At 37.1% G+C, this 22,571-nt stretch overlaps 2 protein-coding genes across 2 annotated transcripts; both read right to left on the bottom strand.

Moving 5' to 3' along the window:
* Positions 1-9,226: 9,226 nt before the first annotated feature.
* On the bottom strand, positions 9,227-15,143 carry LOC145958380 (uncharacterized). The gene has a single exon (XM_083075431.1). It carries the CDS (start codon positions 14,699-14,701, stop codon positions 9,377-9,379), a length of 5,325 nt encoding a protein of 1,774 aa, XP_082931557.1. The 5' UTR covers positions 14,702-15,143; the 3' UTR covers positions 9,227-9,376.
* A 685-nt stretch (positions 15,144-15,828) lies between these two features.
* Positions 15,829-21,712, bottom strand: LOC109809604 (putative inactive purple acid phosphatase 27). The gene is made up of 12 exons (XM_020372953.3): positions 21,382-21,712; positions 21,144-21,235; positions 20,918-20,987; positions 20,697-20,819; positions 20,398-20,490; positions 19,974-20,103; positions 19,042-19,123; positions 18,820-18,952; positions 17,829-18,034; positions 17,622-17,747; positions 16,910-17,219; positions 15,829-16,416 (listed from the first exon to the last, which is right to left on the bottom strand). The coding sequence occupies exons 1-12, from the start codon at positions 21,571-21,573 to the stop codon at positions 16,111-16,113; spliced, it is 1,863 nt and encodes a 620-aa protein (XP_020228542.1). The 5' UTR covers positions 21,574-21,712; the 3' UTR covers positions 15,829-16,110.
* Positions 21,713-22,571: the final 859 nt, after the last annotated feature.

Genomic DNA, 22,571 nt, shown 5'->3' with positions numbered 1-22,571 from the left:
AATTTTGATTTATGTAAAATATGATATACATAATCATTAATAACATCACATATTTCAACTGTTGGATTAATTGAATGTACGTTCTATAAGAAATTATTAAAAATGTAATTTTACAAACTATGACATATAGTATTAATGAATATTGACCGTATTTTTTTTCATGTGAAAATTTAATATATATATATATATATATATATATATATATATATATTAATCAACTCATGAACTTTCAATAATTTTGTGTAATTTTATTTAAAAAAAATGTACTAATTTTTATTTTGGATAATTCCTATGTATTGTGTTATATGTTATTCTCATATAAAAACAATACTTTCACCATAATAAATGTGAATGCTTTATATTATTACTACTATTATTATTATAATATAATTTGAAGGTTATTTATGTAACATTGTGAAATTGTTATTAATTGATTTTTATTAATTTAAATGTTGTTGTGATTAGTTGTTTATTTGTTGTCAAACTCTAAGAATTAAGAAATTCTTATGAGTTTAGCTATTAATAATTGTTCTAAGTAGAGGTCAAGTTGGTCTATTTGGGAGAAGGTATGTAAAGTCTTTCTTAAGAAGTGGACTTCATAAATTGTTTTTCTTAATAAAGATTGAGAGAAGCTAGAGAAAGAAGTAATGGAACTAGAACTATTTCCCTTCTACTCTTGAGTCCTCGGAGAATCCTAGAGCCTTCACTGAGTGTAGTTGAGTAGTTGAGTGTGGATTCAAAGCTTTCGAAGTTGAGAATTGGAGAGATTCAGAGTAGTTCCACAGTGGAGTGTGGATTCAAAGTCTTGCTCTTCTCTTTCTTCCTATTTTATTGTTGATTTGAAGTTAATGGGAGCTTATTAATTATTGTTTCTAACTGTTGTTGTTGTTGTTGTATACTTGAATTAATTTGTTGAATGATGTTTCAATTGAATTTAAGGAAGAATATTTCTTGTGAGTTTTGGGTTGTTCTTGATATATGTTTGGTAAAGATTGATGATATGAGAGATTAATGGTTTTATTTGTATTTTGATGTTGAAATTGGCTTGTTCAAAGTGTACATACCTATTTTTCCTAAGTTGCATGTTGAAAATCTTATGAGTTTTAAGTGGATTGAGCAAAAACATAAATCTATTAAGTGTAGAATTCATCATTGTGTCAAACGCAATTTCATGGCATCGATGCATGATGCAGATCATAGGCTCTCTACCTTACTAATGTTAGCCACAATATTGGTAGTGTTAGGTATGAGTTAGAAGAAAACTCTATGACTTGATCACGTCAAACATGGGTTAAAAGACATTAAGCGTGGATGCCCTTAGAGCATTTTGACTTGGTGATGTTGAACCCTAATTGAGTAGCATTGGGCATGATCAAGATAGAAACTCTCTATTTAGACGACGTTGGGTGCTAGTGTTGTGATGCCAAGCATGACTCAAGTAGAGACTCTATGCCTGAACAAAGTTGGACATGAGTTTGACCACATCAAGCATGATTGACACATGGACTCTTTGCCTCATTCACGCTGGTAGATTCACACTTAAGCTATCCTAATTTTGACAAGAATACTGAACTTTCTTGGTTTAAGTTGTGAAATCTGAGAAGCCATGTTGTGTTCTGGATTTTTATGCAAATTTGTTGGTGATCTAGCAAGCCCAAAAATGTCGTGTTGTGAAGTTGATTTGGTAGGGTTAAATCACTTAGACTGATCATCTATGTAGTAAGAGATCTCTTAGTTGAGATGTATGATGACACATTGTGCTGTTGTGTTGATAGATTGTGAAATTTATATGTGTTGATATGTGGAAATGTTGCTTAAGTTGTGGTGTTGTGAACTATATTGTTGATCATTTGTTGTGTTGAATAGTTGTAGCTTTCACAAATTAAGTTGATATGTTAATTTGTTGTATTTGTGTTGTAAGTTGAAGTGATGTTGTATTGGTATGTTAAAGTTGTAAATTGGTAGTATACTTATACTTTACTCTTATTCTTGTTATGGTTTTATGTTAGTTCACCCTTGCATGATGACTGAATTGCGATGATCATACTTGTTATAACCTTATGAAAGCAAACAAGATTAGGCAAGAGGATGAGAAACTTTTTGGAGCCATGTTGGAGGATAACAATGTTGCTTGAGTTACCTCAGTGTAACTATTTTCTATAGTTGTTGCTTAACCGACAAGTAAGATTTTATGTTTTCCATTTGGATTTTATTGTAGTTATGTATATATGTATATGATCTATGTTACAGTTCCATTGGGGAACAATTATGATTTGTTTCCTACACTCACACAATATATATATATATATATATATATATATATATATATTGATACATGTATATCTAAAAATTATCTACATAATAATCTTAATTAGTTTTATATTTTTCTACTGCTTTAGTTGTTGAGTTATAAAGTGTAAGAATTTGTCGGATCATTACAATTTATGTTTTACATGTGCTTACTAGAAGTGGCAAAACGGGTCAATCCAACCCGTTTAGGTCCAACCCGCCAAAAATAGGTTGAGTTGAGTCGGGTTAACTCGTCAAATGAAAATGGGTTGAACACCTTGACCCATCTTGCCTAAAGGCAAGTTGGCAGGTCGACAGACCAACCCACATTAAAAAAAACTAAAACATGTGAAATTAGAAAAGGAGTTAAACTTCATCCTCCAACTTGCACTTCCCCCCATGATGTGTTCCTTCAACTAGTACTCAACATGGCATCTTAATTTTTGGCTTGTGTTCGTTAGTGGTGGGCACAAGTGAAATTGAACCATACACTATTCCCTTTTTCATTGATCAGTTTGACACAACTACCCCTGAAGGAAGGAGAGGAGTGGGCCTGTTTTTTAATTGGTACTACACTTGTTAAACACTGATATAGTTGATTAGTCTTACAACAATAATATATCTCCAAAACAAATGCTGAATTTGGATTTTAGCTTACTAACTGTACTTATATCCACTAAATAACCAAGTTCAAAGACTGTTGGAATTCTTTTAGCAATAGTTCAATCCCATTATACATAAAAAAGTAAGTGGATCAATGGATTAATCTGTCTTGTCCTACTATTTGACTCGACAAGCTACAATACTTGGCTTAACCTAGAGGTCGTAACATGTTTGTCATCTTAATGCTTACCCTTAATTCTACATATGTTAAAAAATAATTAAAAATTATGAACCAGTATTATCTTAAAAATACTAATTAAATCATTAAAAGTAAAAATATATATTAAAACTATCATCAAAATAGTTTTACCATATTTTTCATATATCATTAATATAATTACAAAATAACATATTTTGTTATTAATTCTTTAATTAATCTTTTTGCAATACTTAAAAAGGAAAAACAAATACTTTAATTTTAATAGAATTATAAATAAAGGTCAGCATTTGGCTTTGGAATCGATCCGAATTTAGAAACTTGTAAATCATATTCGGAAATTCCAAGTGTGAAAGCAGAATTAAGAAGGGCGATATTTGTAGGAGGAGGTTGATTCCGTCAAACATATGAAGCACTGAATTCATTGAAACAAGCAATGCAAGATCTGGACTTTAGAGTTTTAATTATATAAAAATAATTATATACGCAGAGTTGACCACCGATTGATTGATTGAATGATCTTTTATTTAATTTTATTAATCAACCAACTTGCTGGTCAAGGGTCTATTTCAATCTTATCCCTCTCATCTGTTGCACTTTATTTTTATTTATTTTTGGTAGAATCATTTCTTGAACTTTTATATTGATTTTTCTAATCAATCGATAAATAGTTTCACGCTAGGAGGCTATGGTCAATATGGCAAATATAAGAAAACTGATTTTTTAAATTAGTTAATAAATAATATTAATTAAAAAATTTATAATATTTATTATTATGCTAAAAATTGAGATTTACCATATGCATAACGGTTCATATAATATAATTTATTGTGTTTATCATTTATTATATTTTAAATTTATCTATTTTCCCCTTTTACTTGTACAAATTGTTGTATATTTATTGTATGTAACATTTTTTTAAAAATTTTTTAAATCACTAAACCTAACAAAAGAAATTTTTTTTTAGAATTAGTTATTTTTAATTGAGTTGCATAATTTTTTAACCTGAATGTTTTTTTATTTATAATTTAATTCCGTTAATTAATATATTTTAATTAAATTTAAATTTTATTAAATCAAATATATCTTTATAAATTTAACTTATTATCTATGCATTATACACTATCAACTAATTCGAAATCATTATTAATATAATTTTTAAATTTATTATTATAAAAATTAATAAATTTATTATACATGATAGTTTATGATTGGATGAAACTGTAAATATATAGTTCATTTTCTCTTATAGATTAAATTTTAAGATTATAATAATTTTATCTCATTCTAATTTAATTTGGATTTTAAAATTTTAATTTTGACACGAAATATTAATAAATATGATAAATTAAATTTAAATATTTATGTATACAATTTTATTACATCTCTTTGTTTTTTGTTTGGTTACATATACTTTTTTTTTAAAAAAAACATATCTCTTTGATTTATTTTATTTAATATAATAATTTTTCATTATTATATTATCTTTAATTTATTTTTTTATTTATAATTTTTTATTTAAAATATGAAATAACCTTACAATGCATGTAAAATTTTTCTTAGTTAATATCTATTAATTTCATAATATTAATTAATTCATTCATGTTAATTATAAATTATTTTTTAAATAGTGAAAATTAAGCAACTAGTAAAAATTCCAACCCTTATAATATATTTCCATTGTTAGGATTTAATTAATTTATTATTTTCAACTTTAATTCTTATGATTTTATTTATTCACATTTTAGCCACTTGCGTGAAATTAAATAAATATTTTTTTTTTGATAAATTATTTTTATATGAAAAATAAGACCAATACCTATCGAATAAGAATTATAGAAATAAAATTGTACCTGTCTGGAGGATACACCAAATCTTCTCGTACTCTGAAGGCCGAACGAGTGGTCCAATCCAATGCGAGTGAAGGGTTGGTACCTGCAAAAGGCACTCCAACGCTCAAGTCAGGACAAGCACCAATATCGAGGGTAATTAATGAACAGTGACGTTACCTTTTGACTTGAGCTATTTATATTGACATTTATGGGCTTTGGACCCCATGGGCCCTGCAACGTATTTACCGTATTAGGTAATACACCTTAATCAACTAATTAACTCCTAATCATGGATTAAGGGCCATGAGAGATGATGGGCCGATCCAGGTGGCCGAACGCCACTCGGTCACTTGGTTTTGCCTTTTGGCAGCCGACCGGGTGGTGGCCGAACGCCCTTACCCGTACACTGCCCCCCAGCCTTGAAGAGAGACGTGACTTTCTTTAAGGGTAAACTGAAGATGGCGGTTAGGGTAAGGTGAAGGGTCATGTATTAAATAACCGTTAGATATGGAAGATCTAACGGTTACAACTTTTCGATACTTTAAATTTTCGCGCCTTTTTTCATTCCTATAAATAGGTTAAACGGTAGGGCCATTCATACACTTTATCATAATCCGTGTTGAGTTATTCCGAGACCTCAGAAGCCGACCCGGTTATCCTTCGTTTAGAAAAATTGGTAAGTTCTTGTAACCATGGTTGATACTTCTTCTAGTTCTTCGGCTAGCAGCTCTCGGTCCTCGTCTTCCGAGGGGTTCTCGTCCAGTATATCAAGTCCTAGGTTATCTCAATCTCCCATGCATGCCGAAAGGTCAGGTGAAAGCAGTGCCGCAACCGACGAAGCTTCTACTAGTGGCGGTGAAGAGGTTCAAGAGAAAAGAACACGAGCGTCTAACCGTCAACGATATGGTCCGTCTGATGTGCCTGGATATGAATGGGTAAACGGGGAAGTGACTTCATATTATTCGCGCTATCAAGACACCAAAATGATCACAAATCTCCTTGATTACACCAACTGTTTAAATTTTGATACTAAAGAGAATCCCTACCCGATTGGGATTCGGTCATGCCGAAACAATGCTTTTGTTAATCCTGATTTAGTTTGTCTTGATCAAAGTGATGGCAAAATGCCATCATTCTATATGTATGATTGTCTCCTCCGAGATCTCAAGGTTACGTTGCCGTTTGACGAGTTCACGATGGGAGTGCTACGAGTGTTAAATGTAGCTCCTACTCAATTGCACCCGAACAGCTGGGCACAACTGCAGGGCTTCAAGCACTTATGTAAATGTCTTCATATTAAGCCTTCCCCTCTTCTCTTTCTGTATTTCTACTCGTCTCGGCCAACGATTTTAGCAAAGTGGCATTCCCTAAGCCGAATAGGGGATCGGCTTTTATTAAATAGTTTCACTTCATCGTATAAGAATTTCAAAACTGGATTTTTCCGAGTGACCATACGGCCGAATGGGCAACGTTTCTTTTTTGATGGTAATGGGCAAAGTTTATTTCCGTTATACTGGACTCGTACCCCTCGGCCCTATGACGTGGTACCGAAGAAGATGCTGACAGCTGAAGAACGAACAGATTTGAAATTGTTAATGCGCCTTCCTCGGCGATTGCCGACTAGGTCATTAATCAATTTAATTGTATCGCCCCGTTGGTGGACCGACCTGATAGGTATGCTATTCGTCCTATTTTTTTCTAACAATTTAAATCCTATTGATGTTTACTTAACTCATCGTGCAGGAATCATGGTCAAAAGTGGTGCTGCTGACTTAGACATTCGTAGCTTGCTTGCCGCAAGGGTGAAGCAAGCTCGGCGATCCGGGGAAATAGGTACTTCAACTGTTGCTTCCTCTCCCCGACCCAATACGGACGACCGGTTGCCTCCTCATCCCGAACGCAAGAAGAAGAAAAAGGAAAAAGAGACCAACCGAGAGCGCGTAAAGAGAAAAGGTTCTGACGATCAACCAGAAGTGTCCAAAAAGGCGAAGTCATTGCCTGAGTCCTCTCCAAACCGAACCGTCATTGTGGTGCCTCCTCCACTGATGTCTCGTGCGTTTCTAAGCGAGGATACTCCCTCCGAGTCAGTGATTCGGTCTGATCTTGTCTCTCCATTCGGGCAAGAATTTTTATCATCCTTGGATGGGAAAACAAAGTGGAGACTTTTTTGCGAGGTTCAAGCACGCTCTTTGGCTCTGGCCCATCACCTTGCTATGGAACCTCTTGGCGAGGTTCAGTCTTTGAAACAAAATTTAGAGGAGGCTGAAAAGACTGCAGCCGATGCAATTTCAGTCAATGAAGAGGTGACTGCCAAGAATAGGGATCTCGCTGCCGAGTTGGATGCTGTTCGGCGTGATAATGATACCCTTCGTCTGGAACTTCAAAAAATAACCAATGAAGGGCGTCGCCGACTGGAGGAGGCTGAGACTGCCTATGACACCCTCAAAAAGCAAGCTCAAGAAAAGATCGTTGCTCAACATGAGGCTGGGTTCAAGCAGGCCATTCGTCAGGCTAAGCATTTCGGTCAATTTGAAGAGGGCTTTGAATTTGATATGACTAAGGATTTCTATCAAGGGTCCTTGATATCTTATGCCGATCTGCCTGAAGGAGCTGAACTGGATGATGATCCTGCCCCCCAAGCTGAAGATGATGTGGAGACCTCCGAGGAAAACACACTGGATGAGGGACACCATGATCCTACCAACGATACTGAGGGAAACCCCGATACCGTTATGGGAGATGAATCCGTCCGGACGCCGGAAGAGTAGTTAATTATACTTGTAATCAAAATGCCCTTTTTGTTGTAGTTTGGAGGCCGATAGAGCTTTCTTATCTGAATGAAATCGTTTTTCTTAAGCAATCTGTTTTGACTTGCTGTCCATTAATGATTAGTTAAATAAAAATCATCATTCTTGAGTCCTGATAAAGAGCCGAATGGATTAACCACTTGTATGTATATATCTAGGACCGAATGGGTAACCATTTGAACACCTGAATAAAAGCTGAACAAGCCAGTTTCATCTTTCAGTTAAATAAAACCAAAGATAGGAAATAAACCCGAATTGGTAGCTGTCTTTTGGGTAAAACTAAATCAACTTTGACAAATCCGAAAGGACCTGCTTCGGTTGGTAGCTTTCTTTTGGGTAAAACCGAATCAACTTTGACAAATCCGAAAGGACCTGCTTCGGTTGGTAGCTTTCTTTTGGGTAAAACCGAATCAACTTCCTTCGGCTAGTGCTTGCACGTTTTATGTAAGACCGAAAGAACACGTACCGGTTTGTAGATCTTGAATAACACCGAATGGGTTGCCTCGGCTTGTACTTCTGTTTTATGAAAAACCGAACGAACAAGCCTCGGTTTCTAGAACATTTGTGAATAAAACCGAATGAATTGCCTCGGCTTGTACTTCTGTTTTATGTAAAACCGAACGAACAAGCCTCGGTTTCTAGAACATTTGTGAATAAAACCGAACGAATTGCCTCGGCTTGTACTTCTGTTTTATGTAAAACCGAACGAACAAGCCTCGGTTTCTAGAACATTTGTGAATAAAACCGAACGAATTGGCTCGGCTTGTACTTCTGTTTTATGTAAAACCGAACGAACAAGCCTCGGTTTCTAGAACATTTGTGAATAAAACCGAACGAATTGGCTCGGCTTGTACTTCTGTTTTATGTAAAACCGAACGAACAAGCCTCGGTTTCTAGAACATTTATGAATAAAACCGAACGAATTGGCTCGGCTTGTACTTCTGTTTTATGTAAAACCGAACGAACAAGCCTCGGCTTGTAGAACTTTTATTAATAAAACCGAATGAATTGCTTCGGCTTGTATATCTGTGATGGAAGCATATTTGTTAAGGCACATCCTTGGCCGAGTTGAACAACTCGGGAGGGAAGCCTGTTGCGAGACTTTGAGGCACATCCTTGGCCGAGTTGAACAACTCGGGAGGGAAGCCTGTTGCGAGACTTTGAGGCACATCCTTGGCCGAGTTGAACAACTCGGGAGGGAAGCCTGTTGCGAGACTTTGAGGCACATCCTTGGCCGAGTTGAACAACTCGGGAGGGAAGCCTGTTGCGAGACTTTGAGGCACATCCTTGGCCGAGTTGAACAACTCGGGAGGGAAGCCTGTTGCGAGACTTTGAGGCACATCCTTGGCCGAGTTGAACAACTCGGGAGGGAAGCCTGTTGCGAGACTTTGAGGCACATCCTTGGCCGAGTTGAACAACTCGGGAGGGAAGCCTGTTGCGTTGATTAAGTAACAGAATCGAAAATTGAGCTGTAAGAATGGAAGAACTGCATAGATTTTTATTAACAGGTGCCTCGTTAAAAACCTTATCGGCCAAAACCCCTTTTCACTTTTTTACAAGGGGAGAAAAGACCGAATAAGGAAAAGAGTACACCATCTATGTATACAAGGTCTGATTTACAACAAACATTAACTATAATATGTCTTCAGATGGGATGCATTCCAAGTTCGCGGAATGACCTTGCCTGAAAGCTCTTCCAATTTATATGCACCGTTCTCCAAGCTATGCCGAATCCGAAATGGGCCATCCCAATTAGCAGCCAACTTTCCTTCTCTCGGATTACGCCTCGCCGATCCTTGTGCTCTCCATACTAGATCACCTTCTTTAAAACTTCTTCTGATAAGATTGGAATTAAATCTGCGAGTCATCCTTTGCTTGCAAGCCTCAGCCGTGATTTCTGCTTTGAGACGAACCTCGTCCGCCATATCCACTTCAGCTTGGAGAGACATATCATTGGTATTTTCATCAAAATGCATTCTTCGAAAAGAAGGTTCTCCAACCTCCACAGGTATCATAGCTTCGGTGCCATATGTCAGCCGAAATGGTGTTTCTTTAGTCGTGGATTGGGGCGTGCACCGGTAAGCCCATAGAACTTCCAACAATTCCTCCGCCCAAGCTCCTTTAGCGTCTCCTAACCGTCTCTTCAGTTCGCCAAGTATGACTTTGTTTGCTGCTTCGGCTTGCCCATTGGCTTGTGGATGTTCAACAGAGGTAAATCTGTGCTTGATACCGAGATCTTGTATGAACCGATTGAGTTTCTGATCGGTGAACTGCAGCCCATTATCGGTAACAAGTGCATATGGAATGCCGAAGCGAGTAATGATGTTCTTCCATAAAAATTTTTGGACATTGGCAGCTGTGATACTTGCAAGCGGCTCGGCTTCAACCCATTTTGTGAAGTAATCCACAGCTACCAGTAGAAACTTGCACTGTCCTTTGGCTATCGGGAAGGGGCCTAGAATGTCCATACCCCACATCGCAAATGGCCACGGCGAACTTATGCCGTGCAGTTCTTCAGCCGAAGCGTGGATAAGGTTACCATGTCGCTGACATGACACACAATGCTTCACAAAGTTTACACAGTCGTCCTTGAGAGTAGGCCAGTAGTATCCGGCTCGTAGCACTTTTGTTGCTAAAGTCCGTCCCCCCGAATGAAAACCACATATCCCTTCATGCATTTCTCTCAAAATGTAGCTAGCTTGTGCTTCATCAACACATTTCAACAATGGAGTCGAGAATCCTCTCCTATACAAATCTCCTCCAAGAATAACATATCTAGCGGCCTGCGTTCGGAACTTTTTAGCCGCTGTTGGGTCCGATGGTAGTGTGCCCTGCTCAAGATAATCCATTATCTCGGTGATCCACGTACGAACGGATCGCTCCACTGCCAAACATTCGGCGGCTACCACACTTGGCGATTCGAGGTCCAAGTGAAGTGTGGTGCGTAGTTGTCCAGGCTTTCTGGTGCTGCTTGCCAACCGAGCCAATTGGTCCGCTCTCGTATTGTGTTCCCTTGGTGTGTGTTTTACTTGAACTTCTTCAAACGTATCGCGCATTTTTTGGAATAAATGATAATATTTCAACAAGTTTGCATCTTTTACCTGAAAATTATCATTCACTTGTTCGGCTACGACCTTTGAATCGGTCCAGCACTCCAGCCGGTTGACACCAATTTCTTGCGCGAGTCTTAAGCCAGCCAATAACGCTTCATACTCGGCCTGATTATTTGAAGCTTTGAACGCAAACCGTAAGGACTGTTCTATGATTAATCCTGTTGGTCCCTCCAAAATTATACCTGCCCCACTCCCTTGATTGTTTGAGGAACCATCCACGTGTATCGTCCATACAGTATTAACAAAATATCCTTTCGGTTGCAATTCATCAACGAAATCCACCAAGCATTGGGACCGGATGGGTCCCCTAGGTTGAAAACAAATATCAAACTCCGATAACTCAATTGACCAAGCCATCATCCTTCCTGCTAACTCGGGTTTGCGTAACACTTTGGCTATCGGGCAATCAGTTCGAACAATAATCTGATGACTCTGAAAATATTGCCGAAGGCGCCGAGCAGTGTGAACAAGCCCGAGTGCCACTTTTTCTAAAAGCTGGTACCTTGTTTCGGCTTCCTGTAACATACGACTGATGAAATAAATGGGCTGTTGTCCCTCTTTTTCTTGAATTAAAACCGTACTTATTGTGTCATTCGAAACACACAAGTAGACCAGAATTGGTACTGCCGGATCGGGCTTAGAAAGGATAGGTGGAGAACCAAGACGTTCTTTTAAAGTCTGAAAAGACTTCTCACATTCGGCAGACCATTCAAACTTGTTCGCTTTTCTCAGTAATTTTACCATAGGTTTGGTTATTTCAGCCAAACACGGGAGGAATCTTGACAACGCTGTAAGCCGACCTGCTAACTGTTGAACTTGCTTAAGATTCTTAGGGCTGATCATTTTGACGATTGCCATACACTTATCGGGATTAGCTTCGATCCCCCTAACCGAAAGCATGAAGCCAAGGAATTTTCCTCCTGATACTCCAAACACACACTTCTCCGGATTAAGCCTCATATCATACTTGCGCAACTGTTTGAATATTTCAGAAAGATCCATTGCATGCTGATCAACATTTCTGGATTTTACCACCATATCATCCACATATACCTCCATGTTCTTGCCTATCTGATGTTGAAAAACTTTATTCATTAACCTTTGGTACGTTGCTCCAGCGTTTTTCAACCCAAACGGCATTACCCGATAGCAGTAATTAGCCGAATCGGTAATGAAGGCCGTCTTTTCCTCATCCCGAGCATGCATGGGAATTTGATTGTATCCCGAATAAGCATCCAGGAATGTCAACATTTCGTGTCCCGAGGCTCCATCGACTAATCGATCTATGTTTGGAAGTGGATAGGCATCCTTAGGGCATGCCTTGTTGAGACTTGTATAATCTGTGCACATTCTCCACTTTCCATTTGACTTTTTTACCATGACCACATTCGCCAACCAAGTGGTGTAATGAACCTCTCGAATGAATCCGGCATCAAGCAATTTGGCAACCTCTGTTTCAACTGCCAGCTTTCTTTCGGTCCCCATTTTTCTCTTGCGCTGCGCGATTGGTTTTGCTTCGGCACAGACTGAAAGTTTATGACACATGACTTTTGGATCCACTCCTGGCATATCGGAGGGTGTCCATGCGAAGAGATCTCTGTTCTTCTTTATAACCTGACATAAGGCCGAGTGGTCATCTTCAGAGATTTCGGCACCGATGTACGTGACCTGCTCGGGACGTGAGCCTATCTGGAACGGCACTTTAGACTCAATTGGTTCCACCCTTTCTTCATTATTCATTCTTGGATCAAGATCCAACACAGCCTCTTCTACTAGTGCCGAAACGTTCACAGCATGAATTTTGTTGGATTTGGATTTTCTTTCCTCCCTCGGCTCAACACGCAAACTAGCGTAATAACATTCCCTAGCAGCCTTTTGATCAGCGTGAATTGTAATGATATTTCCTCTGTCTGACGGGAACTTCATTGCCAAATGTGGCGTTGAAACAATAGCTCCTAATGCATTTAGGGATGGTCTACCGAGTAGGATATTATACGAGGTATTAGCTTCAACGACAATGTACTTTACTTGGATCTCTCTGCTCTCCTTTTCGTCGAAACAAAACCTTGTAAAAAGTTTTATGTATCCCTTGGTGCTGACTCTCTCTCCTGCAAAGCCAACCAACGGATCGTCATAAGGAAGCAACTCTTTTTCCGAGATACCCAACTGTTGGAATGTGCTCCAATATAGTATGTCCGCCGAACTGCCCTGATCAACCAGTGTTTTCTTGACAATGCAGTTGTGAATCTCAACACTAATGACCATCGGATCGTCTTGTTCTGGGTCAATACCCTTGAAGTCTGCATCTGTGAAGGTTATCGTTGGTAATCGCCGAGACGACTGTCGGTGAACAGCGTTGACCGACCGGATAGCTCGGAGATGTCTCTTTTGGGCCGAAGAAGTTGTGCCCCCACCTGCAAAGCCACCAGCAATGGTATTGATAATCCTTCGATGCGAGGGTGCCGAATCATCTTTTCTTTCACGTGACCTGCTTCTCTCGCGTCGACCTCTATCAGAGGTTTTATCAGAACGGTCTTGCCTGTGCCGATCCTGATACCTGGGTTGGTATGAACGATTTTGAGACGAACCAGACCGGTCCACAAAATTGTGCAGTTTCCCTTGCTTAATCAGGTCTTCGATCTTGTCTTTGAGGGCCGCGCATTCATCAGTTGAATGTCCCCGATTCCTATGATACCGACAAGATTTGCTAGTATCTGCTCTTGGCGGAGTAGATGCTCTCTTCGGGATCGTTAACACTTCAGATGCCAAAGCCTGTTCGAGGACCGCCGCGCGATTGGCATTAAGGGGAGTATACTGAGTATACTTCGGTCCACGAATAGGCCTCTCCCGAAGGGATATTTCTTTGCCTCGCCCCCTGTATGATGGTTCAACTGGTTTCTCGGATTTAGTGGACTGCTCGGCGCGGGCCTGATTTCTAAATTCTGCCAACTCCTCCATCTGCATGTACTTATCTGCCCTCCTACGTAAATCATTCATGTCCGAAGGAGGCTTTTTACAAATGCTGTTGACGAATGGGCCTGGTTTTAAAGCCGTTGTGAGATGATGCAGCGCCACGGCTGGGTTGAGATCTCTGATCTCCAAAGTAGCCTTGTTAAACCGATCCATAAACGCCCGAAGAGACTCTTTTTTATCCTGCCTAAGACTAACCAAAGATAAAGATGTTAGACTGTGAGGGCGACTTGTCGCAAATTGGATAGTGAACTGGGATGATAATGTATTAAAGGAATCGATTGAGTTAGGTGGGAGACGAGTGAACCAGCTGAGAGCTCTGCCTTTGAGGGACGTAGGAAAAATCCGACACAATGCAGCGTCATCGGTCGTACTCAGAGTTACCTGTGTCAGAAAAACATCTAAATGTTCATCAGGATCAGTGGTACCATCATACTTGTCAATAGGTAAAGCCTTCCAGTTGTCCATCAGGGGGAGTTGCATAATGGAGGGAGTAAACGGATGTCGGTGTGATCCGATAGTGGTTACATCTGCAGGACGAACTACAGTAGGTAAAGCCGAAGGGAATCTCTCAGGGGCTACTGCTGAAGCGTGGGGGACCGATGTATGGACCGCATGAGATTGGTATGACCCCTGAGTTTGTGTGTTGGTGGCATGGGTAGGCTTCCAAGAAGTATCCTGACTTCTCAACGCTTCATTTTCAGCCCTCAAGGCTGAAAGCTCCCTTGCATCTTTTTCTCTTTGTTGTTTCATCAATTCCATTTCTTGCTTGAGTAGTCGTACTGTTTCGGTAAGATCTGTTTCATCCACCATCTCCACATGTTCTTCAGTAGGGCGGTCTTGCGTGTTTGTTCTCCTAGTTATCGGCATCGTTCTTAGCAAACTTTCAACCACTTTCGTTCGGCCCCACGGTGGGCGCCAAAAATGTACCTGTCTGGAGGATACACCAAATCTTCTCGTACTCTGAAGGCCGAACGAGTGGTCCAATCCAATGCGAGTGAAGGGTTGGTACCTGCAAAAGGCACTCCAACGCTCAAGTCAGGACAAGCACCAATATCGAGGGTAATTAATGAACAGTGACGTTACCTTTTGACTTGAGCTATTTATATTGACATTTATGGGCTTTGGACCCCATGGGCCCTGCAACGTATTTACCGTATTAGGTAATACACCTTAATCAACTAATTAACTCCTAATCATGGATTAAGGGCCATGAGAGATGATGGGCCGATCCAGGTGGCCGAACGCCACTCGGTCACTTGGTTTTGCCTTTTGGCAGCCGACCGGGTGGTGGCCGAACGCCCTTACCCGTACAAAAATATAAATCAATATAAATATAAGTTTAAATATTACTATTTAATAATTAAAATAAACTATAATATTGCAGTTTATATAAAATAGTTATAAAAACTATAAAGATTAGACTCTTTGTTAAAGTTTAGAATTTTATAGTACTTGTCATCGGCCTCATAACAAATTTTATGTTATATGATTTTAGGAAAATATTATCATGTTAGTATTTTATATTTAACTTTATATTAATATCAATTTTTGAAAATTATTATTTGAGTAATTTTTATATTTATTTAAAATTTATCTAAGATGTTATATTTTTTAAGAAAATATTTAGCTTGAGTTTATCTATAATTTTTATTAACTTTAAGCTGTAAATGCCATTTAGCAGCCCTATGTTATTTGACTTTTTTCTTTTTCTCTTTTAATCTAATCATAATATTGCATCTTTTTCTTTAGAAAAACATGAAATCCTAGTCAAAAGAATATTATGGCTTAGAGGGCTACTATAGCATTCCGGTCTTAATAATTTTACACCAAATTAGTTTGAAAGCTTAATTTCAATCTCTATTACGTACTATGTTTTTCCCTTTGACTTTTGTGTTTATCATAAATATCAATGACCTCACTTAAAATGGATTAGGAAATTCCACCAGAGAACTGGTAGTGCATTCAAATATACCATTGATATAAAAGACAATGAGGGACTAAATTTAAGATTTATTATACTTTGTAAAATTATATATTATTCTTAAAAGTAAAGAGGTGTGAATGCACCCCAAACTATACGAGCACTGGTAAGAGCCTATCATGTACAATAAGAATTGTACATGCCATGCTTACTCTTTGCATAAAGTGGAACTAATAACTTTACCTGATAGTACTCATAACTTGTAAATGTTAAAGCCATAAGAAAATGTTATGGCTAGATTTTTGTTTTAAAGAAAGAAAAGCCATGAGCACGTGCATATGAATAAGGAAGCAGTTCAAGTCGCTAGTGTGGTTGCTTCACAGCCATCATGCACACACGCTAAGACATCTTTGTAATCTCTTGAAATGGTAAAATGATCATAGACCTTTCCATCACTGCTTTTCTTGTATTCAAAGAGGAGGGATGAATGATTGAATGCTGTCAACTTGACAAAGCCAAAGTCGTAGTCTCTGAAAAGACTCCACTTGGGGGGTGCTTGGCTGAAGTTTGACAAGTGGCTTCCTGCTCCTCCAGCAACAACATGAATTGTTCCATTCACGACGCCGGAATAGTGAGACTTTTCATCATTCACACATTGATTCTGTACATGGGTTTTGTTCATAAAAAGATTAGCATTAGCATGGAAGTTATTTAAAGCACACCATCGTAACAATAGAAATATTAAGCCAAACAAAATGAATGAAGCAACAATCCATAGATCATCTATACTTTTTATACTACCAACAAAGACTATACCACCTTTAATAACAGCCTTTCTTGTCCACTTTTAAGTGAACATTTTTGTTCTTGCGTAATCAAGTTCAAGTCAAACTCATCTAGTAATTTAATTTAATATCTAACTTTTGGTAATCGCATTGCCACATTTACGAAGTTGTGTGAAGTATATTTTATTTTTAAATAAAAATATATACCAAGGCTCGAAGTGTATCTTTTACACCATTTCAATAATTTTGTTAAGGATAAAAAGCACACCGTGATATGCATATAATGAAGAAAACAAATATGAACTTACCAACTGTGCAAGTTGGTTCAAATTTAAATAAAGTCATAGCATATTTGGCTATTATCTTCACCTGATAAATGGGGCATGTCCTTTCGTAGTTATGGACATGGCCATAAAATGCAATATCTACTTTATATTTCTGCCAAAGTCTTTGCAAACTTTCCCTTCCCATCGGCTCTTCAAATGAGCCCTCCAACCCATAATAAAAATCAGATGAATATCCAAGCACACGGTGAGCAGCAAAAATCAACCAGGGTTGTTTCTGTCTGTCTACTGTTGCAAGACAATGCTCAATGAATTTGTATTGTTCTGTTCCTTCTCTCCAATCATGTTCAGTGTCAGCTATGCAGAAGCGAAACATGCCATAATCTGTTGCATACCTGGATATTCCGAATCTCATATATTATGTATCAAATATGAAAAATACATTTAATATATATCATTAGAATTACAAACTCGCATTTTTGTATATAACTCAGAATTGTTCACGTTGTAATACTAAACCATATTAATGTCAGCAGTCATTTTATAAAAGAAAACCCAGTTTAATAACTTTATATCATCTTTGTAACAAAAGATAAACATGAATGTACAATTCAATTAATATAGTGGTGATATGTACAATCCAAACATGAATGTTTGGATTAGCTTATATTGTGTTCGAAATGGCTTTATAATAAATATAGTTCTAACAGAGCTTTTGATGGGGAAAAAAGGTATCCCTAAAATTTGATGTAATCCAAACATGCATATAATTAAATTTTTCATGAAACCGAATGTACCAAAAGTTTGCTCTGTTTTCAGCTGGAACGAAAAACATGTTCTGAGCCAAAACTCCACATTCACCACCTGAATCTGTAGTGCCATAAAAGGATCCTGTGTTGGGCCAATCACGTTCATGATTACCACTGTAGGATTATTAGACAATTCTTGGTCAATATATGAATCTAATTTACATGCCAACAGAAGGTGTGGACAATAGGACAAACCTGGCAATCATATATGGCACTGTTGATGCAATTGGTTCCACTTGAGATGTGAATTGGTCCCATTGCGAGAGATATCCATTTGCATAAGTTATATCTCCTATGTGGAAAACAATGTCAATATTTTCTAAATCCTTGATGAGCTGATCAGTGGTGTTAAGTGAACCAGGTTGATAGGCATTATACTCATTTGAACCATCGCGCTCAGCCTGAAACAAATTGAAAGAAAGTAAATGCTTTAATAATCATGCTTAACATTCATCTTGCAATTTTATTATTTTTAACCTGACCATTTAGCCATCTCACGAGCAAGAAATTTATGTGGATTCCACATTTTTAATTCTATGATTACAATACTGAGCATGATTGACTTCCATTGAGTCCTCTAAAGAGACACCACCAAAGAAAAAAGAAGGAAATTTAAAAAGAACAAAGATAAAAAAAACAAGTTTTTTCTTTTTTGGTATTATAGGTACAGAGTGCAGCATGAGAAATCAAGCCACTGAAGTTACTTGCACAAGATGTCAATAAAACGATGACAACTGTGTTAAGTAGCAACGAAGCATTGAAAGAAAAGCTTAAATTGATCAACTAATTGCAAGGTAAACTAAAAATTAAAATAAAATATGCTTCATCAGCAGACGGATTGGTAAAAGAAATCACTGTAACCAAATGGAGACATCTGAGATAGACAAGAAAGCAGCATATGACTATCTAACCTATATAATTTCAGTCTATAAAGTTCCAATATTGTCATCTAATAGTTTTTGATCTTCAACATTATAGTGAAGAGATGTTAAATACATTTTTTAGAGTGATCAAGTAGAGTTGTTAAAAAGATTTAGTTACTTTTCTTGATAAATCCATCAGCGGTAAAGATTCTTACTTTGTTCATAAATAAATATGCCTAAAGATTACATGGTTTGAATTACTTCTTCCTCCCAAAGACAGTTTCACACAATCTTCATTCTTTATCTAAAACAATAGATATTACCTTCCCCATATCACCAAATATGATAACACGTTGCAGTGAGTCCTGTCCGGGATAAGGTGATGACTTGAATGAATATTTCTTGCTCCAAATATATGAACCATTAGACAATAGATGCCCTAATCGATAGGTATACCTGAAAAATATATTTTTAAAAAAAGTATGGAACAAACTTTGCCGGTTCCTCATTGTGTTATTAACAAATTGTGATATCTGAATACATACACTGAGTTCGGCCAAAGATTTTTGAGAAAACTTGTGTGTATGAAACCGGGGTCACGCCAACCAACAGTTCGTGCCGGTGAGCCTGCAAGTGAGAGTAACAAAAGAACCACATTATGTAGCACAGCTGTAGAAAAGCCTACTCCCAATTTGTATTGAAAGGAGATCCATTTTGAAAAGAATAAAAAAGCAGCAATCTGTATATAAGAGATTCCAACACATAGCAAAGACAAAATTAACATTCCAACATTTTCTTCCAGCAGCATAAGAAGGCAAAACTCTTGCAATGAAACGTTGTTAAATTGTATAGAGAACATGAGAAACAAGATTTGATGGCAATTTAAACAGGAAAAACATTAATGGTTATGAACTTCTGCTTACTGAAAGTTACTTCTATTAAAACTAAGATTTTCAGTTCTTTGTTTCTTACCCTCCCTCCTGCCATTTCATAAAATGCCATTATAATATAGTTTTCTGGAAAAGAAGTTTATTCTCCTTGGTATATTTTGATGAAACATTATGAGGAACATTACAGAAAGGGCTTTAGAGAGGAGGAAGGACGTAAATAAACCAAGTGATTTCAGTTTCAAAGTAATTAATGCTCATGATTACTCCTTGCCAGGATTCATATAATTTACAGAATACTAAGCAGAAATTCAATTTAGCATTCAGATTTTCTGAAAAATAGTAACTGGATCAGACCACATGCAATAAAAACCCAAATTGATGACTATTGGGATACAAACAAGCTCCCATACAACTATGGGATACAAATAAGGTATTATACAATTGATGAGATACAAAAAAGGTTCTACATCGATAAAATAAGAGAAGAAATAACAGTTTATAAAACATATACCAATTGTGGAGTTGTGAGTGAAATAAATTGATAAGAACCCTAATAGTGACATGGGGTCATAATAAAATAACCATACCACACATGCTGTTGCGACCAAATGTCAACGTCCCAGCAGGAGATTGCACTTGCGTTTTACCCTTAAGACCCCACTCAATGAATGGTGTAGCTTCATTTATGTCATATCCACTAGTCCAGGTAACTGTCATCTGCATAAGACAAGTTGAATAATCTTGAAATCACTTTCCTTGTCCTAATAGTGTTTAAGAAACAAAACAGCATCAATTCCTATTTCAATAGTAACATGTCAAGTTCAAACTTACAGTGTAATGATATATTTTCAGAAAATTATGGAGGCTTTTTCTCAAAATCTATTAACTCTATATAGATCATGTGCCTTGGGATACTTGTTAAATTTATTAACTTCGTATATGGGAAAAATACAAATAATTACTTTGGGTGAGCATAATATCAAGGACCTCAAAGCAGGAGGATAAACTTACTTCGTCCCAAGACTTCCCTTGAGCAAGGCGTGGATATAGAGGCACTTTAGGATTGGCAAATGATATGAAATTGGAAACTGCCACAAGCTTAGGCTGCAGTGCTCATTCAGATGACCATTAGTCAGCACTCAAATCATATACAAACTCTGAATGAAGATAGGCTGGTTTTGTATTAAGTGCATTAGTGTAACATAGTAGCTACAATGCTACATCTAAGGTGAGGCTTTTAACATTAGCATGCTTTACTTAGAATGAAGGAGATAATAAATATAAGAACAGATGAAAGAGCCTGGAAGCACATTTAATAGTCCGCCCGAAAATAGCGCGAAGGAGAAATCTGCACGTTGATTGATCAACTGGAACTTCAAAGAAGCTTTTCCTGTGTTGGTATAGTGTGAGTTGGAGTAATTCATAAACTTGAACTGTAGGTAGAGTTTCAAAAAAATCAAAAGAGTAGGCCACCAGTTAGAAAATTAATCCAACCTGCATTTTAATTCAAACAGAGACTTATGACACATACCTTAATTGGGGCTGAGCATATGTACGGAACCACTTCTTTTGGATCATTCACAGGTGGACATGTTGATGAACTGTCATTGAAAAAGAAGACTCAATGAAAATAAAAGGATTTTTTTCGGTAGAGAAACTCTTAGAAACTTGTATCTGAACAAACTCCATGTTGAGTTCTAACTTTTGTGCAATAATCGATATAATTCCATGATGAGAAAGAGATGTGTAATTATTACTTGAACTTAGCAGGAGAGAAAACTCCAACCCAATCATCTGCAGAAGGGTCAGGGAAATCAATATCTACTGTCACCCATTGGGTATCCTCACCCTGAAATCACACTCATCGAAGCACAAATGAGTCAACTAATAAACACCACAGAATTTGAATGGTTGCAAATTTTACATGAAACCAAAGTATGGAAAGTAACTTTTTCTAAATTAGCAATGTTTAAGGAACATGTTATGTTATGTTACCTTTATGCCGAGAAGAGAAGGGGTGACTGTGATGGAAGCTCTAGTGTGGAGTGAAACAACAGCTTTGTGGATGGCAATCTCGGAGAGTGGTTGCTCCCCAAAACCATGAATGTGAGCAAAGGCAAAAACGATGTTGAAGTTGGCCAAACACGCCATTAACAGAACCAGATTCATCTTAACCTCCATCTTCATATGTCAAATTCAGAAGAGGTTGAATAAATAAGTTATTTATATGCTGTTTGGATACTCAGAATAATTCCACCATGACTTTCTTCCCCTTTGTGTTTTTCACTCAACTTGCACATGCTTTGCCAATAGAATGAATAAGAAATTTGTAGAGTAAACATGAAAATTTTCCAACAACCAGCCTTTCAAGTCAATAAATTATTACAGGTTATTTTTTTTTTCTAAATCAAATTAAATTATTCGTGGTTAGTCTTTTTTGTTTTTTATATACATTCAATCATGGTTAGTCTCTGTCATTGAAATTTCAATCGATTAAAATATAGCATAAATATTATTTTCCCCCTCAATTTTAACGAGGACCTAACATGTAAGCGCCAGTTTGGATTACAATTTGCCAGAAATTTCGTAGGGAAGATGCGTTTTTTTTTTTTTTTTTTTTTTTTTTTTTTTTTTTTTAATGTAATTTTGAAAAGATTGGAATAACCACACCTCTTAATTAGATAACCACACATCTTAATTCCCAGTTTTAGAATACTACGTGATGATATTCATAGAAATTACCCTTTGACCGGAACTTGATTTAAGTCGCCGGCAATTGTTTTTGCGCATTACTATTTTTTAATTTTTATTCGAATAATGTCATTATATATGCTTAGTCCTATTTTTCCATTTTTATTTGTTAATAAAAGATGTTGGAAAAAATGATCTCATCTAATCAAGGTATACCAGATAATGGTATGAATATTAGGGAAAACACCTTAGAAGAATCTATAACTCCTCGCGTGATCACACTGAGGACTTCTCGTATCGTTAATGGATCCTCTTATGGGTCTGCATATGGGCTTGAGCCCACAAAAGTTAGTATAAATAAGTGTAACTAGTGATAAAGAGAGATACGTTTTCATAATTACCAGTTGATCAGTTATGACATCTCAAAACGAGGACACACAAAAAAAAAAACAAAGAGACGCCTCACATTAATTAAAAGTCGGCGTTGTCAGAAA

This window comes from Cajanus cajan, chromosome 5 (genome assembly GCF_000230855.2).
Source record: "Cajanus cajan strain Asha chromosome 5, NIPB_CcT2T_4, whole genome shotgun sequence".
Classification (NCBI taxonomy): Eukaryota; Viridiplantae; Streptophyta; class Magnoliopsida; order Fabales; family Fabaceae; genus Cajanus; species Cajanus cajan.
The sequence above is the reverse complement of the archived record's forward strand: the minus strand, read 5'-3'. Positions and strand labels throughout refer to the sequence as shown.

Coding starts and splice junctions, on each gene's coding strand:
- LOC145958380 (XM_083075431.1), bottom strand. CDS start 14,701: ATGCCGATAACTAGGAGAACAAACACGCAAGACCGCCCTACTGAAGAA.
- LOC109809604 (XM_020372953.3), bottom strand. CDS start 21,573: ATGAAGATGGAGGTTAAGATGAATCTGGTTCTGTTAATGGCGTGTTTG. Junction 19,124..19,973: donor TGGTCGCAACAGCATGTGTG/GTATGGTTATTT, acceptor TCTCACTTGCAG/GCTCACCGGCACGAACTGTT. Junction 17,220..17,621: donor GAAAACAGAGCAAACTTTTG/GTACATTCGGTT, acceptor CGGAATATCCAG/GTATGCAACAGATTATGGCA.